At 42.0% G+C, this 18997-nt stretch overlaps 2 protein-coding genes across 2 annotated transcripts in view; one reads left to right on the top strand and one right to left on the bottom strand.

Moving 5' to 3' along the window:
- LOC126051807 (saccharopine dehydrogenase-like oxidoreductase) lies at positions 1-4739 on the top strand. The gene is made up of 7 exons (XM_049831498.1): positions 1-146; positions 692-809; positions 1971-2090; positions 2188-2244; positions 2786-2897; positions 3735-3816; positions 4548-4739. Exons 1-7 carry the CDS (start codon positions 1-3, stop codon positions 4651-4653), a joined length of 741 nt encoding a protein of 246 aa, XP_049687455.1. The 3' UTR covers positions 4654-4739.
- Positions 4740-7072: 2333 nt separating this feature from the next.
- LOC126051806 (protein ELYS-like) overlaps positions 7073-18997 on the bottom strand; it is a 44667-nt gene continuing 32742 nt past the window's right edge. Inside the window, exons 27-32 of the mRNA XM_049831497.1 lie at positions 17074-17271; positions 15398-15812; positions 13421-13523; positions 12405-12511; positions 11681-11865; positions 7073-8827 (exon numbers count right to left, since the gene is read on the bottom strand). Coding sequence (XP_049687454.1) covers positions 7073-8827; positions 11681-11865; positions 12405-12511; positions 13421-13523; positions 15398-15812; positions 17074-17271 — 2763 coding nt within the window. The remainder of the gene's footprint in view (positions 8828-11680; positions 11866-12404; positions 12512-13420; positions 13524-15397; positions 15813-17073; positions 17272-18997) is intronic.

The following is an 18997-nucleotide window of genomic DNA, read 5'->3' as shown; positions in this document are numbered from 1 at the left end:
ATGGTATGTTGCCAGGGCTCTTGTGCACATGATGGGACCTGGAAGTCAGCGGTTTATGGCCTTGCGGATCAAGACAACCTGAGGAAGCTTCGAAAAAAGATAGGATATGCCCCTGTTCCAGTAGTTGGTGCAAAACTTAGAAGCAGGTATAAGAAGCGTAAGACGTGAAACACGCTGTCTTCTAACAGCTCCAGTATTCACTACATAGGTTGGCAACATATTGCTTTGCTAAATACTAAAAAGATGCATTTAGGACTTCAGTGTAATATGAATGGATAGATACTCATCTAGTAGAATTGAAGATAAGTTCAGTTTTACTGATTTGTTCCTATTTTACTGAAAAAAAAGAGAACATGTCCCAGCATTTACGGGCTCTCAAAGTTAACTTGTTCTAAGAGACTTTTGTTGACATGGCAAACTTTTGTGTTTGATTTCAGAAGCGATTGGTAGGAGGAAAAAAGAAATGTGAGGAGAGTATTATTTTGATTATCAAATTCATCCTCGCTGTAGTGCATGGGATTTTGAGTTGAGCCAGGGATAAATTTGGAATGGTTTGCTTTCAGTGGAAGGAGGTGAAGTCATAGAAATGCTTGAGGAAAAAGCCAGTATGGGTAGGGCTGTTATGATCTGTTTCTTTCAGCACGCGTGAACATGTGAACATTTTTTCTGACTTTCTTTTTTCCATTGGCAGAGGACTTGTGTTTTACAATCAGGAATTCAAAGAGTACTCCATTCGATTCATGGGATCTGATGGTTCCGTTGTGAAACGGTCTCAGTGTTACTTGCACACAGAGTTGCAGGAAACACCTGTAAGTTACTGGTTTTGGTATACTATGTCCTTAGTAGCATTTTCAGCGCATCTTTCCTTTATGTGATAACTGTTCTTAGTGCAGATCTGCGTAGTAGGGCTTCTGCAGTTAGGTAAATAGTAACGAACTGCGATGTGCTTCTGCTTCTGTAAAGAAGGAGGCTGGTGCTGTTGGTCTCCTTTGCAAGCTGTTTGACCTGATGTGGTCCAGGTTCTTCTGGGTGCACGGGCCTCTTTCATACTACTCGATGCTCTGCCTGATGAGCTTGCTTATTGCTGCTAGCATAATAGATACGAGAGTCTCTCGTAGGGTTCTTATGCTATCTGATTTCTGGGCCTGTATTTGTAGGGAATGGAAGCCTTGAGTCACGGAAATATTTGAAAGGTAGGCTTCCTTATTTTGGGGAATGATGAATACGTTAAATTCTGTTCCTGTGCAGAGGCTTTTCTTGTTTTAATCAGTGGAGCTTCTAAAAGCATTGTAATTGTAGTCTGTGCAACTATGGTCAGGTCAGGTCAGTGTAGTAAACATTCTGATAAAGAATTCGTATGCTGCTCATTTGTATCTGGAGACGTCTTTGATGCTTGGGTCTCTGGTGTGCAGAGTAAAGGCAAGGTGAAGCGGTGGTCGTGTTTAGTTTTTGTTTTCCATGGTTTCCTGAGAGGAGACCAGCCCCAACAACGTATAGAACAGCTGTGCAGAATCACAGGCATCAGTTAAGAGATGAAGGTGAGACAGTGCTCTGAAAATATACTTGGAAACTACTCATGAGAAAGGCTTCCCATTGCTATTCCAAAATTCTAAAGGAAGGCGTCAGTTTGTCTTAAACTAAAGCAGTAAGGGGAGGAAAGGAAGATCTTGGGAAAGCAGCCTGGAATTGGATACCAAAATGCACCTTTCTTTAAAGTGTTCCACTCTTGTTTACCATGCTCGCTCCCTCGCCATTCTGTAGTTACACTGTCTTCTCATAATGAATTACAAAGTGAAGCATTATTCAGAGAGTTGCTTAGAACCAAGACAATTGTCTAAGGCCCGATTTAAACAGCTATCTATTGTATCAAGCAGTTGCATCCTAATGTGGGGGTAGATTCATTTTTACAAATGAACTGATGCAAAAATTTTAATGTAAATTCTACCACTGGAAATATGGTTTTGCCTCAGGTGCAGTATGGTGCTTATGTGAACATAGGTGGTCTTGGCTCTGTTATCAAGCTGATGTTTGCTGGCATTTTATTTCTTCTTCTTGTGAAGTTGAGCTTTGGAAGAAAACTTCTGACAAAAGTAAGTGTTCAGAACACAAAAGAATTAAGTGTTTGGATATTTTTTCCCCCTCTAGTTTACTGTTGTTTGTTTGGTTTTTTCCCCTGTTCTTATATAGTACCCGGAATTTTTCTCTGCTGGATTCTTCACAAAGAAAGGACCAACCCAGAAACAGGTAGCTGACTGTTTTCCATCACAATTACTGAATAGATTTGTTATGATAATGGTGGACTAGTAATCTAGAGTCAGCTGCTTAGTCCCAAAGAAATAATTTCTAAATGCACATTGTGTGTGCCTGTTCAGTTAGCTTTGAATATTTAAATCATCATGCCTTCTGCTATTAGACATCAGAGTATGTGCAACTCATACCAGGAGAAAATGGGTCATGTTGCTGGGTCTGATGTATTTACAGGGATGGCTCACAGCACTCACATCTGTCAACGGTGATGACAGGGGGAGACTGAGTAGTACAAACCCAGGACTGAAAGCCCTGAGAGAATAAATGGACTTTAGGACAGTAACAGTTCCAACAAAGGGGAAGTGATTACAAATTTAGATGAGATTGTACCTTTTAAGCAATAACTCCCAATAACTCTTCTCATATTTAGATAGATGATAGTATTTGTGGCATAATAGACACCTGTATTTACTACTTGTGCTTGCCTGATAGAAGTGAGTTACTGTTTTGGTGGCCACGTTTGTCTTGTCCACTACAGATGGATGGAACCTCTTTTACAATGACTTTTTTTGGCGAGGGTTACAGTGAGGGGCAAGACCCCCAGTATGGCAAACCAAATGTCAAGATCTGCACTGAAGTGAAAGGACCAGGTATGTATGTCAGTAGCAGCTTACTGCTTTTGCCTTACATTCCCTGCTTGAAAAGAAGTTTATGGTTCCACTGCTACTCACCCTTGAGGAGCGCTTGCAGCATGGACAAAGTCAGCAGCCTTTACAGAGTATTACCTTGGATAGTAGCATTCACAGCCACTTCATTTGCTGCCTTGTCATTCGCTTTCCTTCTGACTTTCCCTGTTCCAATTTTTCATTTTTGCAGAGTAGAGCAGTTAAAGGGAGAGTGCTTTAAGGTTAGTTTTCAGTTGTTGCAGCCTGGACTTACTACTTGTTTATTTCCAGTCCCCTGTGAGTGAACGGAAGCAGATCTGGCATAGTATCATTTCTAGCCATAACATACCTGTGTTCAGGTCATTCCTTTGAGGGGAGGTGACACCTGAAGTCAAATTTGGAGACAGCAAGAATGTGCATTCAGAAAGGAGTTAATGAAGCATAGCTTCTTTAAATAACTGCTGAATGCAACAGTCTCACAGCAAAAGTCTGAATTTAAGCACAGAATGGGGAAAGCTCTTGCTGTAATGGAGAGCCCTCTCTCACCTGTGAGGTGATTGCTCATGCTTGTTGTGTGGTTATAGGCCTGTAGTTGAAGCAGTATTTGTCCAGATTAGATCTTAAGGACTTCACCAGCTACTTGGGATGGTTACAAGGTAAAAAAGCTGTTCTTAAATGGGGAAGGCTGTTTTGTTGCCAAAGAGATTATTCTTCAGCACGCTGTGGGTAAGAGCGAGATTACATTCTACATTTCAACACGCTGTACATTGTTTGTTTGGGGTTTTTTGTTTTGTTTTTTTTGTTTGTTTGTTTGTTTGTCAGAGCCTGGCTATGTTGCTATACCAATTGCAATGGTTCAAGCAGCTGTATCTCTTCTGGAGGATGCAGCTTGTCTGCCTAAACGGTAAGTACTTTCCCATGCAGAACAGCTTGATCTCCCCTAAAACTACTATATGTGTATGTTTCTCTTGGAAACTACAGATCTCATAACCCTGTGGATTTTTGTCTTGCCTCACCCAAATGGCTGTGCAAGGGAGATAACTTCACACACTTTGCTTTTGCTTTATTAAACCACCTTGATCTTGACCTATGAGGGGTTTTTTTCCATATGATTTTCTCCTCTCCCTGTCCTACTGAGGAGGGAAGTGATAGAGCGGCTTGGTGGGCACCTGGCATTCAGCCAAGGTCAGTCCACCGCATTTCAGTATACTTCTATGCGTGTAATCGTAATACACCTATGTAATAACGTGTAATATATGTAATAATTGTAAGGTCATTATAAAAATAATACGTGAAACCTTCAGATACTGATTCACAGCCATTTACTCTTCATCTGCCTTTCAGTTTGAAAAGATGTAGTCATACGTCTTTAGAAATGCTTTTGCTGCATCTGTTGCATCAGTGTCTGCATTTCCAGTTAATGGAATGGTTTCTCTTGAGTTTGCTGGCTGCAGAAACAAACCTATGAATATAACCAGCTTGCTAAATTCTGCACACGCTCTCCTGTGGGAGAGAGTGGCTTTTTCTTTCTCAGGCAGTGAAATACATCCTTGACTTATAAATAAATAAATAAATAAATGAAAGGTCTCACTCACTGTACCACTACTGTTTTTCTCTCTTGCTTTTCATTAACAGGGGTGGTGTATATTCTCCAGGAGCTGCTTTCTCCAAAACAAAACCGATCGATCGCCTCAACAAACGTGGTGTTGAGTTCTCTGTTATTAGCAAGCCTGAACTCTGAAGTCAAAACATAACTGTATGAACTAACCCCTTTCCTGGGTCTAACTCCAATAAAACTCATTTGGCTGTAAAAGCCTAATCATAAAATGGTTTCAGTGTGCTATTGTTTACAGCAGAAACAGAAGAAAAATGGAGTTAAAAGTTACAGTACTATTTGCTATAGCGAGCAAGCCCATGAAGGGGCTTGAGTTTTAGTTCCCAAGCATATTAAATCAGTGACTTATTGGGTACTAGTTCTAGAATTTTCTTTGATCTCTTCTAGCTAAGTTTTAAGCTACTACTTAAGAGAACCACTATGGCATCTGCTTCACAATCAGCCACAGCCTTCTTGCTTGGCCCCAGTCTGCAACTATTAAAAGCAGGCAGGCCCTGGATAACAAGTGCCTTAGCAGATGAAACAACTAGTTACTCCTCATGCCTGTTTGGGAGGGGCGCTATTGCTTTGTGGTGTTCTTGCTTTCAAAGCCCTAGTGCCCATAGTGAAATAAAAGAGTAGTTGTTGTTTCTCAGAGCTTAAGGAACGGTTTTGTCTCTTTTTTCCCCCTGGGTTATTATAGAGACCAGGTGACTCTGTACTGTTGTCATAAGGTATGTTGACTTTCATTCTTACTAGCTTGCCTGTAGTGACTTGCACTAAAATAGAAGAGAAAGCACAAAGAGTAGGGTTTGTCAATGAGACCGTCATCAGCAACACGGCAGTTCTTCTCCCCATGGTGGCCAGCGGTGCCAGGGCTGGGAGGCCTGAGTGGCCCTACAAGCTGGTGGTGGTTCAGGGTTTTTCTGGGTGGGGTGTTTGGTGGTGGTGGTTGTTGGGGGTGTTTTTGTTGTTGTAGCTAAGGTCTACCAAAACTGGTTAAGTCCATCTCGGTTTTTACATTCTACATCATCCTTTATTTTGAAACTTGGAGGAAAACGGAATATGGCTCTTAATAGTATTTTCCTTTTGGTTGATCACTTGCATTATGTCATTAACTAGGTAAGACAAATGAAAAATGTAATGAGTAAAGCTAATATTGGTGACCCTTACTGAAGTACTTTACATAAGAAATTTTCCTCCTAAAGTTCTGAAAATTACTCTTTTGAGATAGAAAAAATCTCTTCATCTCCCACAGCTGCATCACATTCACCATCTCTATTACCAGGCAAATCCCATGCAACTGTTGCTCTGTAGTATCACAGCTGTATTGAAGATTGAGATCACAACTATTCTGTTCAGGTAGGCAAAGCCAAAAAGATCAGCACCAAGAAGATTGGTCAGTTATGTCCTTACATGAGAAGAGTCTGATGGCAGTGAATGGAAAGACCGTTTAAGACAAGTAAAATTCCTACAAAAAGCCATCACTGAATTTGATGGAGACTGAGATTGCTTAACTGGCCTCGCTTAGGTTGTCATTCCCTTAAGTGGATTAAGAAACATATACATTCTTGCTTGTGGGCACGCAAGTCAAACTCTACAGAGCCATTGAGCACTTAAATAATGAGATGGTTAAGCTACAAATTGCATCTCTAAGGGCTTAAGTATATTGAGAAGTCCAATGTTAACTTACTTTGTTCCCTGCAATAAACACGAGTGTATTTCAGAAAGCTATGGGACAATGTGCGTACTGCAGTTAACTTAGAACTAAACTTCCCCTCTTCAAGACTGTTCCCAACGTCCTGCTTCCAGAAGGATTCTACATATGCTTGTGCTGTTGGTGCTCATAGAAATCGCACACCTACCTCCTCACCTTTCTCTCTCTGTGTATTGAAGTTGCAGTCGTAGTACCAAAATACAAGCAATCAGTCATTCACTAAGAATTCACGATTTAGGCTGGATTGAAACCAAGTTCAACAGCAACGCGCACCACACCAATGACTGCTGTGGGATAAGCCTGCTCTTGGACCTTGCCAGGTCAGAGTCACAGCCAAGGAGTGAGTGACCTGAACGAACAAGCCACATCAGTGACTGTAACTTGCATTTTTCCCACTACCTCACAGATTGGTCATCCGCACAGCACAGTGCATTGGAAAATGCATTGCATTTTAGGAACAGCTTTAATTCAAAAGGAACTGCGGTACATTTATCTCCAGGCTTATCAAAGAGACTCATGATCTTGACTGCTTTGGTGAAAAAAGCATTCCTGGAATGGAAACCTGGAAGTTTTGCATAGAAGGCAAAAGTAAAAGAGAATAGGAAACAAATGCTGTCTTATTACTTGAAATCCTATTCTCTCTTTGTATTTTCAGATTGGCCTAGACTAATAGGTTACAAGTATTGCCTAACAACTCACAAGAAACTATGGACTGGTTTCTGCCTGTAGCTTGTTTTTTTCCCCACCAGAAATCAACACCTAAGCTGTTTCTGATTAGTTACATGGGAACCGATGAATTTCCAGCAAATAAATGTATTGCACTGACAACCCTGAGAGTTATCTCCGGCTTTATTTACACACTAGGCATGTTCTTGTAATACGATCCATTACAGATCTTATTATTGCAGCACATTTTGATGGGTTTCTCTCTTCTAGCATCAAAGGACTGCCAGCAGGTCCTTGGGGGACGGCCTCCTCCCCTGTGCTCTCCTCCAATACTAATCGTCTCTTTCTGCCCCGACGTCCTGTTCCTACTGTAGTCGTGGGTGTGCTTGATTCCTGGTTTGGCTGGGCAGCTCTTTGGTCAGGAGCATCCGTTTTTTCTAGTTTAGCAGGTGGGACTCCTCTTATTCTCCTCTTAGGAGTATCAAGGATTCCCACTTTCCCACCTGCACACATGTCTTCCTGAGCAGAGAGAGATTCTGTGTCTGCCAGGAGATTTTGTGCCCGCTTCCTGGCCCTTCTTCTCGGAGTGATGGGAAGTTTGAATTCTGTTTGAGGAAGCGATGATTTAGACAGATCAAGGTCAGAATTTTCTGAAACTTCTGATGAACTCATTTTTCTTCTTCTGCCTCTTTTAGCTGGCACCGGTAAAAGGAGTTGGGCACTAGGCTGCACCTCTTGATCTTTGACAATATTTTGCATAAATTGTAAATTAACGCTTTTCAGTTTTCTTGCACTTCTGCTGGGACTGACTGACGTTTTTATCTTATGACCAGTGTCAGTCTGGCCAGTTTCTTGACCTCCTGCTGAACTTTTCCCTCCTCTAGTCCTTTGGGAAGTAGCAGAAGCGATAATGCTACCTTCAGCAAGAGAAGTTTCCTCGTTAGCCTCTCCCAAGAGTTCAGCTGCAGCTTCCTTCGCTCTCCTTAATCTTCTTGGAGTAGCGGCTCCGGACTGTGTAGGGAGGGACAATGTTCGTCCATCAGAAAGACTGCTTTCTACTTTTTCTGCACTACTTGGTTTAGGCTTCCTGCCTCTCCTAGGAGTAACAGGCATCACAAGCATTTGCTCCTCTTGAGCATTTTCTTCTGTTTGAAGACTAGAAGTCTCAGGTGCTTCTTTTGTTCGCCTGGTACTTCTCCTAGGAGACAGTGCAAACAGACCTGGTTTGCCTGTCTTCAGTAGCTGCTGAGTGCCTGCCGATGGAGTACTTAGACTTCTACTCAGCTGTCCCCTTGCACGTGTTCTAGGAGCAATGCCGTACTCTACTTGACGTACGCTGGTTTCGTCTTCCACTCCTTCTGGCACAGTTCTTAAGGGAGCTTTTGCCTTCTGGAATCCAGTTACCTTTTTACCTGTGGTTTCATGAATAGATTGTTCTACAACTTCAGATGTAAATTCTTTACTTCTTGTGTCTTTGATTGCATCCAGTATGTTCTCAGCAATAGCTGCCTTAATGGGTTCAGGCACATACGGGAGCGGCTCTGCAATATTTTGAGATGCCCGATCACTAGTTACAGTGGACACTGAGTTGGTAACATGCTCTTGGGTTTCAGTATTTCCTAAACTGTTGACAGGTTTTTCCTCTGTTGTTGTGCCAGCTGCTTTAGAAGCATCTACTAATGTAGGGTCTCCCACCTCTGCTTCACCTTCTTCTCCTTCCAAGACTAAAGTAGAATTACTCTGAGATGGAAAAAGCTCTCCATCTCCCTCAGCTGCATCACATTCACCATCTCTGTTATCAGGCAAATGACATGCAAGCTGTTGCTCTGTAGTATCATGGCTGTACTGAAGATTGCCTGAGGGATGTAGTTCACTATATGGTGATGTTTCAGGTGCTGCTTCCGAGGCTTGTGCCTTAACCGCACCATCTTCAATAACCTGAAGTTAAAAAATGTCTCTTAATGCATTATCAGTTACCAAACAGACTAACTTCAGGCTGAGCTAGATGAAGCTAAGGACAGTGAAATGCTGCTTTTCCTTTCAGATCGCCACCAAACGTAAAGTTAGAAACATACAAGGTACTCTCTACTACAGATAAAAGTTTATGCGTCTAAGGGACAGAGAACAGAGTATTCCGTGTATGGAATCACATGCTCCATTTCTGATACTTCTGTTCCTGACTAACGATTTGCCACCCCCCGTGAACAAAGTGAGCAGTTTTACAATACAAGCTGTATACCCAGCTGGCAGCAATCATCACATTGCAGTACTTTCCGGACTGACTACAAATCCACACAGAGTGACCGACTCTACATCTAACGGGGTAAAGTACAACGATGTCCCCCAAGCTTAAAGTTTCGGTCATCATAGTTGTCACCGCAACACTTAGTCAAACTGGCCAGGTATCACATCGCACAACTCAACACCGCACTTTAAGGAATCACTTGGATTGCAGGAGACAACACATAGATTCTAAATACCTCCATCTCAGCCTTTGTAGCTCCCCATAGTGAACAATTGTTCTCTCCTGCTAGAGCCACATGAGACACTCAAGCTTTTATGTTGAGAACAAAAGTAGTCTCTGTTATGTATTTCAAGTGACTCAGATGGCCAAGATAATTTAATCAACGCGTGAAGACCTTTGCCCAACCCTCTAAGTCACAGTGCTAGCCAAAGAGGGCAGAAGGAAGAAGCCACTCAGCGGGAGCCTCCATAGAATCTGCTTATTTTCTTGCCTCCTGCCTTGTCAAAAGTTGCTAAAGCATCATCTTTTATCGTATTCTTAAACAGTTGTTCAACCCTAAACAAGACCCGAACGACATGCAGGAGACCTCGCATAGGACCATGCTGGTTTCAGCAGCCCAAGGATATGCAAATTTTCAAAGTCCTCAAACACTATTGTAATTAGCCTGGCAGAGAAGGGGAAGATGCGGGCAGATTTCTCCTCCCTAGGCTGGCTCCCCAAGGAGAAAAGGTAAACAGTGTAATCATTAACAGTCTCCAGGCGATGGCACCCCAAGTACGGAGATGGCCCCCATAGGCGGGCTCGCCGAGGAAAAAAGCTAAAAGCTGTAATTACTAATAGTTGCTGATGGATGGCTCCCGAAGTACGAAGGTGACGGCAATACCGAGTACAAATACCAGACTAGTTTCACGACCACCAGCAATTCTACCCTGTCATAAGCCGGCGTTACAAAGTACAACAACAGGGCAACTCCAGCCCGGTTCCCACCGGCCATTAACAGCACGGCAGGGAGCACAGACCGCAAGCGAGGTATTAGCGCAAATTTGAGAACAAGTGCATGTAGTTGCGCAACACGCATCTAGCAACGTGCCACGCTTCAAAGCTAAATTCGAGAAACACTAGTCATAGAATCATAGAATCGTAGAATCATTTAGGTTGGAAAAGACCTTCAAGATCATCGAGTCCAACCATTAACCATGCCCACTAAACCATGTCCTGAAGTACCCCGTCCACTCGCTTTCTGAATATTTCCAGGGGTGGTGACTCAACCACTTCCCTGGGCAGCACATTTCAATGTTTGACAACCCTCTCAGTCTGCATAAACTTTCCTTTTATGCTTATAAATCTGCAACCAAGACAGTAGTAAGTAGTTTGTCCTAAATTCAGTGAAGGTAGACAAGCCAAAAAGACATGTTTACGTATAACTCAGTAAGAACCAGTCGTAACGAAAGCAGGAAAACCTTCACTCTACTGCTACAGGAATGACTGCAGCAGCTTTGTGACCGTCTCACATGCCGGCTCCCTTCTTCCCATCCCAAATTTTCCATTTACTCCCATAAGGGCGTGATTTATGTATTCCCAAGTCTATAATCATCTTCTCTAGAGCATTGTCCTAAACCCCAAAGCCGAGACGAGCTACGTAGGCGACTGCCTATTCAACTTCATCTGAAATCTGGGACACCGAAAAGCATCTTCTGTTGCTGAAGACCAATCTATTTGTGCTACGCCTACCTTTCAGTTTGTATTTCACTCTAACTATTACTAATTCCTGTGAGTACAACCCTACAGGAAATCGACAGCATACTCTATATGCTACTTAGAGGACATCCACAATGAATCCAAATCACTCCTCGGCCCCAGCAGAAGTGAGAACAATGGGGACAACCTGCGACAACTGAGGAATCTCCGGCTCTGATTTTCAGCCCTTGTGAACAACCTTTTAAAATTCATATTTTACAAAGTTGAGATGTTAAAACCCCCACATTTTCACACACACACAAAAAGAGTTTTAGGTAGCTGGAAATATCTTGACACTGAAATTAACTCATTACTGGGAGTTCTCTTTGTGTTAATAAGGAACAAATAGCAAAGGACCTAAGCACCCAAATCATTCTGAAAATGAGTTTGGTTCCCACGTCATTTTGTCATTTGGTAAACGGCCTCCGGTATTGAAAAGCTGTGCTCCCCAACTTTTCTTATTGTCTTCAACATTAAAACTATTTCTTTTTTTAAGTCAAATAAGAAACATTTACATTCTAGCAAACCAAATGAAGGCATGGTGATTTTAAAGAATATTTAGGCCGTTTTTGGCACTCCTACAGCTCTCAAAGGCCCAAGTCTTGGCAGGTTCTATTCTGTGTTATAGGTACAGCAAATGCATAGGAGAAAAACCTATCTGCCCTTACCCAACGAGGTTTGGACTTGTGTTCCCCAGCTAAAGAAACTGAGAGGGTTTTGTGTGCCTTCTAATTGTCGGTTAGACAGGACTGTCCTCAATTTGCAAGGTATTTTCTCTTTTGTAGAAAATGGGAAAATAGTTTACTTACATTAATTTCCTCAGTTTTAGGAAGATTGTTACAAACAGTTACTTCTTCCTGTGGAAAAGGAACGTTTCCTTCATCTTCAGCTGCTTCTGGGTTACGTTCTTCAGGTAAATCCACACACTTCCCCTCAAGGCAATTTTCTGAATGAGTACTGACCACATCCTCGCTGTCAAGGGTACGTATCACAGCTGGAAGAGATTTATATGATTTTAACTTAACTGCTCTACAAATGAGATGCGTTTAAGCAACAGGAAGTAACAGAGGGAGCAGGAGCCAAGAATACGGTTCTCCATCCTGCCACATACATCGGGCTTTCCCCAAACGCTAGAAACCAGAACCATCTACCTGGCAGCTAGTTATTCTTCACAGCCGGAATACTGAGGCATGCATCATCTTTCAAAATAGTAACTCAAGCAGCAGATCCCATAGCACACAAGTTAGTAGTGGTGTACAACACCGAAATAAATACTGATCTCTCCTTCTAATATTTTACATTCTACCAGTGTTCTCAGTACCTTTATCCAGAACAGGAACATTGGCTATGCATTTTCTACAAGGACTTTCTCTGAGGAGGGTATTCTTCCCTCTACGGTTTAATGAAAGGTAGCAGTAACATGCTAGTACTACTTCAGTCTGAGACGCCTGTAGCGCTATGGCAAACTGCACGTTTTACTTGAGGCGTTCAGCTACCTTAACTCACATAACATCTCCCACATACTGTACGTACATTCACCCTCTGCCTGCAGGGATTCAGAAAGCTGTGGGTTTGTTGCAACTGGTATGGCTTTTTCTGCTGATGAAGAGGACATTTTGGACTCCTGCTGGTTTGCTTCACTGCATGAACAGAAAGAGAGAAATACATCATAAAGCTTCAAAACAAACCTTGAAGAGCTTTACAAATTACTTTCTCACTGTAAAGTCTTCAAGTTTCCAAACAGAAAAAAATTAAGAAAAATTAGAAATTCCTTTACCAACACATCGACATTCAATTCCCAACTCATCTTGTGCAACGAATCAAGTACTTAACATTCTTCCCAGCTACCTCACACTGGATAATAACATAACAACAGAGTTGTATTAAAGAATAATATATTATTTGTCTTCTGTAGAAAGAGCGCAACTGCCATACTCGAGGTCTAGAACCAACAGAACAAAAGTTTGTGCCACTGTAAGTTACCACTTGAAATTAAGGGTTATTTCATCGCTAACATCTCTCACTAAGCAGTTGCAGCTTTTCAAGTACCTGGTGAGAAAACTGCTTCCCTTTCCAGAAACAAATAGATGCTAATTGACCACACACAGAAAATAGAAATTAAGTGTATAAAATACTGCCAGAAAGTATTCAAGCCCCACAATAAACCCACTAAAGTTACAGGAATCTCAGGTGTAATTTTCACCGACATAACATTCCGACAAAAGCAGGGCTTCTCTTCACAGTATCTGCTTAGTAGCCCCCTCAAACTGTAGAAAGGTGCATACAGCCTGCTGAATGAAGTCCTCAGCCCACTACTTTGGGGTCTGCAATGATTTGAGAAAAAAGGCTCAAAGTGACAGCTCGTCAATTTCACTTCTATTCACGCCACATTAGTTCTGTCCACAGACAGAAAGGAACAGGAAACCTGTTGTATTTAAGAACACAGGACAGAACCAATACCAGCTCAAAAATCATAGTTTTCAAACACAGGAAAGCCAGCAGTCACATGTTGTGTGAACCTAAAGGTGTTATCTATTTCCTAAACTTACCCTTCACTTGCAGTCCCAGAAGTAGCAGCCTCAGCAGCTTGAAACAACCATTTACCATCCTCAGGAAGGGTAAGACGTTCAGCATTTGATTCTTCCACAAATCCTACAAAAACAGACAGATGGGTGACTTCCCTGTTGCACTTAACATCATTTCTTTTAAAATGCTCATATGATTTTCAAGAGAGCCGGTAACGCATTTCACCTAGGATGGTGACCTAACAAAATAATGCTACCAAGACTTCAGATGCACAGAAGGTCTGAATTCTTCTTTCCAGTAAAAGAAGAAGTCTGACGCGTAATTTCCGTCAAGAAAACAGCATGGCCATTGACATTCTGTTTACAAACTCAACTTGATATGTTACTGACCTAATACATAAAAACCTCAGGAAACATCCCTCCTTCTTAAAATCGGGTCATAAGTTTTTCTTATTTCTCTTTGGATATTTAACTAATCCCAGCAATGCTTCTTTCCTCTCTTGATTTCGTTTCCCCTCTTCTACAAGAATGCATCTAAGGTCGTCTCCCGTTCTTTTCTCTAGCGATTGACTGGTGCTGTTGAAACCCAACTGCTTGCTAGCCTGTTTTTCTCTCAACAGGCCAAATTTTAGAAACACCCTCCTCCTTTTCTTCTTTGTTTCTGCCGTCTGCTTCCTGCAGATCCAACAATTACCTTTGCAGACAGTACGCAGGACTGGGATAACTTTGCTAGCTCAGGCCAAACAAGAGCTATACTGACTGCCCTCTAACGCTTCCAGAGTACTGAAATTGTACAGAACTCTTTGTACCATAGTCCGGCAATGACAAACTTTCTTCATAAGGTTATTCTTTAATGATTAGGACCTCATCATTGTTTTTAAGGAAAAGCACCCTTGATTTCTTGTCCAAACACAGGGCAGCTAAAATCAGACAGGCAAATGTTTTGACCTGTCTTACTAGAAACACTCAGACCTGGAGAACCCCAGGTCTGAATTCCCATGTACACGGAGCCCCTGTCTGGGCACTCCTCTTATTGAAAAAGAAGAGGAGCTGAGGAACTTCAGGAGCAGCAGTCACTCTCCAGGATCCTCCAGAATCATCTCGGGCTTAGGACTGAATCAGGCTGCATATGATGCACTGATACCGGAGTACACGCTCCCCACTACAAACTGTTTCGAGACCTCGGACGCAGAACTCCGACACTTGCATACCTCTCCCAGGAATAGCAAACTTTTGTTATAAGGAGCTGAGCGGACTGAGCTCTGTTTGTCCAATCCTGACTGTAGCTGTGTTTACACATCTTCTCCCTGTTCCTGCACTACTGTCATTCCCAGCTCTTCATCACTGCTCACCACCTAGTGAGTGACATCTCTTCTAACCTGCCAGCAGACCTGCTCATATGAACACATCCTCAGCAGCCGCACTGGCTTGAATGAGTTGAATGGAGCTGAATTACCAAAGACCAGCTGAAATAGGTTTGGAAAAGGCTGCATAAGCCGTTGAGCCAGCAAAAGGAGCAAGCATAGCTGTAATGAGAAGCAGATACACAAGCAGACTCACTTCCCAAAGAAAACTATTTAACTGAGCACTAACGAGGGGGGTAAAAAAACAAAAGAACAACAAAAAATTACCTATCTAGTCAAAGCACGCCATACGCTAAACGTGCTGTAAAAAAACCTGCAGCCTACAGAAGTACCCCTAAAACAGAACCAGAAGCCTAAGTTTTCAACTTGTACCCCTCTCAAAACTCCCACAAGTCACTGCTGCCTCTCCGCTGCAATTACACACAAGAAGTGCCTGCCAAAAGCAGTATACATTCAGAATGTCCACGAGACCTAAAAAAGGACTCAAAACACAGTGGCAAGTTTAAAAGCCTAGGACAAGGAAGTGCCTGGGACATTTGTGAATGCTCATCATGGACTGTTGCACCCATCAGTAATTTAGCCTTTTGAAGACATCCGAGAAATGCAGAAGCTTAGGTTATCATACCAGGAAACATACCAGCTGCTTTTCTTAGTTCTGAGGAATCTGGTTGTTCCATTGGGAAGGGTTTCTCTTCAACTATTTCACTGTCTTCCTCCTTCTCCAGTTCTTCAAAATCGGCAGTTTCTTCAGTGGAAGAATTAGCTGGATTAGCAGCTATAAAGATGACTTCATCTTCAAAATCGCCAGGTGATTTTGCATCATGATACTCCAAAGCAGCTTGGTCCGACCTGGCAGAGAAGTTACTGTTTTCTTTGCTGACATCCTTTTTCTCCAAACCATCTCCAGACTCTTCCACTTCAGCACCATCTTCCTCGGGATTGCTCAGAGGAAACAGAGTTGGTTCATCTCTACTTTCAGACCAAGCATCCTCCACCACTCCGTGATGATGCTCAGATGAAACTCCAGATGGTGCTTTATTATCTTCCGTTACCTTTATTTTTTAAAAAGAAAGTTCACAATCAAGATCACACATATGCTTTTTGTCAAAGCAAGACAAAAATAGAACAAATATATACCGATATTTGTCAGTTTTCCTTAAGCAGGGCGCTACAAAATTAGTTCTCATTCGAGCACTATCTTAGCTTTTAAAGCAGAGTGTAAAAACCAGTCACACTGTTGACTGCTTATTGAGTTTCCACAGCCTTGGGGAATTAAGATGAAGTGGGCCTTGCAAGTGCTTGCTTACCCTGTCATCTCAAGGCTGTTCATTGGGTTCACTACTGTGTTTTCAAGAAGAGGGAGCTTTGCATACCTAAAATCGTAACTCCAAGATTTCTCTTTTTTTATGCTTGCCTTTTCAGCTTGTATGCACTACTAACATATTTTAGCGTTCACTATGCCTGTGGCGTGGAACAAGGAAATTAATCCGGCCACGCTGCACTATTACTAAGAACTTCCTACAGGAGAGAGAGCCTCTTCTTACAGTTGAGTAGCTCTTTCTAACAGGCAATAACAGGTACGATAAAAACAGGTTAAGACAGGAAAGCTCCTACAGGTAGATACTAGCACATGCCCCCATCCGTTTGGTACGTTACTTTGGCAACCGCATGACGAGCTGAATCAGGGAAGCCACCTGACAGAACAAAAGGAGGAGCAGAAGGGGGCAACTTCCAGGTGGACAGACTTCATTTGACAACTATACGAATGCTATCGCTGGTGCAAGGCAAGAAGCAAAACCGAGAACTTTAGGGCTAGAGAAGAGACAGCCATACAGCTCTCTTCATCGGCAGTCTATTTGTACCATAACTTAAGGAAACCCAGTCCTTGCAAAAAGAGAGACTGAAAGTAAATGCGGCTCATGACTTTTGCTGCTTTCAGAGGTGTTTCCTTCACAAAGCTTAACGAACCCAAACAACTGACTCAATCTGTATTCCTTACCTTCCTGCCATACCACCATTTCAAAAGGTATAGCGGGAAGCTGCACACATGCAATTTGGAACAATCACAGTGCCTAGCGATGCTGGAGTAAAAACCACCAAGGTCCCTGGTATTTGTTATGAATATCTTCCTGCAGGCAGGTGATGTTACAGAAGGTCTAACATAACCTTTTTTGACCAAATTCAAGTCTGCCGTTCTGATTTGCTATTCCAGTTCTCAATATAAGGAGTTTTGGAAAACTTGAAAAACACTAAATCAAATCACAGTCTCTAAAGCCTTTAACTATAAAGATCACTAACTACAGGCCAGCTTACCCCAACAGTCCATTTGGCATTCAAGTTCTCTTCCCTGAAAGATACTCTACGCTCCTTTGCTCGTAGAGGAGGAGGTAGAGATTGTCCTGGAGATGCAGAAGGAGTTGCTTGGGGTGTAGTGCGAACGCTGGATCTGAGAATAGACCGAGGAGTAAACGCAGGAAGACCAGAAGCAGCTGTGGCCAAAACTTTAGATCTCTATGAAAAGAAATAAAAATATTTAATTGAAGACCTGTTAAATCTTCAAAACAGAAGACTTCACTTGTCAAAAGTATTAGTTCAAATTAAACTGAGTTTGTACCAGCAGAGAGGACAAAGTTTATCCTCTGCACTGCTCTTTTTCCAAAGGGACAAAAAACTTAATGGTATAAAACCCAGGCGTTTTATGTTTCTTATGACTCTTTTGGCTTCTTTCTTCTTTTTTTTTTTCTTTTTTGTTAATGCAACATAAAATGTTAGTGTTCAAATTAATTTTCTGAAGAAACAAGGATATGGCATCTTCTTGTCTGCAATGCTATCTCCCATCCCAGTAATTTTTGCCACAGCTACACTGCTCTTCTACAAGGCATACAACTTCAAATGCTACCCCAGATACAGCAACTGAAAACACTGCCATGAGAAATGGCAATCGGCAAAGCAACAGCGATACCTTCTTTCTTCTCGGATTAATCAATCCACGCACTGGACTGAATGAAGTGACACTGCTGTAAACATACCTACACATCTTCATCTAGAAGCGTTCAGGTCTCCTTACCTCAGCTCAGAAAAGATTTTACAGTATTGAATGGGTTTAAAAGGAAGAGAATTAAACCAGCTTAATGATATGGACAATAGTTAGTAAGAAGAAAAAGGTTATAATTCAGAGAGATCACTACTATTCTGTTCAGGTAGGCAAAGGCAAAAAGAGCAGCACCAAGAAGATTGGTCAGTTGTTATTTCCTTACATGAGGAGAGTTTGATGGCGGTGAATGGAAAGAGAGTTTAACACAAGCATCAATATGTAGAATCCCTGCAAAAAGCCATCACTGAATTTGACAGAGACTGACATCGCTTAACTGGCATCCCTTATGTTGTCATTCCCTTAAGTGGATTAAGAAACGGAAGCATATACATTCTTGCTTGTAGGCATGCAAGTCAAACTCCACAGAGCTATTGAGCACTTAAACAATGAGATGGTTAAGCTACAGATTGCATCTCTAAGGATCTATGTGTACTGAGAAGTCCAATTTTTAACTTACACTCGTTTTATTGCATGGAACAAAGTATTTCACAAAGCTATGGGACAATGTGCGTACAGCAGTTAACTTAGAACTAAACTTTCCCTCTTCAAGGCTGTTCCCAACTTTGTCCTGCTTCCAAAAGGATTCTACGTCCAATAACCACACACATGCTGAAAATATTCCACAGTCTGAATCCAACCGGGTTTGTGTTAAATACTGTGGTGGTTTCATGTTAAACAAAGCTTACAGGCTTTTGCTTCGGTTGGTTGATCCTGTTTTTTAAAACACAAACCTTAACCACAAGAGGTGTCTCCAGTAAATTCAGCTCCGATGCTCTTGAAAAATTCTTTTGTGAGATGGAACCAAGCATATTTGGTTTCAGCGGGCTGGGTGCCATGAATGAAGTAGAAGCGCTGCATGGTGACTGCCAGCTACCACCCTGTGCTGCAGAACTTGAAGGAACAGGATAAACCAGCGAATCCAGCAATCTGTGAAGATACACAATTGAAAATATCAACATATAATAAAATAAATGAAATAAAATCACGCTGCGCTCAAGACATCTGAGGTGATACATAACAAAAACATTCAAGGAACAAGAAATACAGGTGAACCCTCACTGCTGGGCTGATGTATCAGGCCCATGAACAAGTTACAGGCCTTCTCTTGCTTTTTCATTATTTCGTGACATGTCACACTGAATT

The sequence above is a fragment of the Accipiter gentilis genome, chromosome 28, assembly GCF_929443795.1.
Source record: "Accipiter gentilis chromosome 28, bAccGen1.1, whole genome shotgun sequence".
NCBI lineage: Eukaryota > Metazoa > Chordata > Aves > Accipitriformes > Accipitridae > Astur > Astur gentilis.
The sequence above is the reverse complement of the archived record's forward strand: the minus strand, read 5'-3'. Positions and strand labels throughout refer to the sequence as shown.

Coding starts and splice junctions, on each gene's coding strand:
- LOC126051807 (XM_049831498.1), top strand. CDS start 1: ATGGTATGTTGCCAGGGCTCTTGTGCACATGATGGGACCTGGAAGTCA. Junction 2,091..2,187: donor GAAGAAAACTTCTGACAAAA/GTAAGTGTTCAG, acceptor GTTCTTATATAG/TACCCGGAATTTTTCTCTGC. Junction 3,817..4,547: donor GCAGCTTGTCTGCCTAAACG/GTAAGTACTTTC, acceptor TTTCATTAACAG/GGGTGGTGTATATTCTCCAG.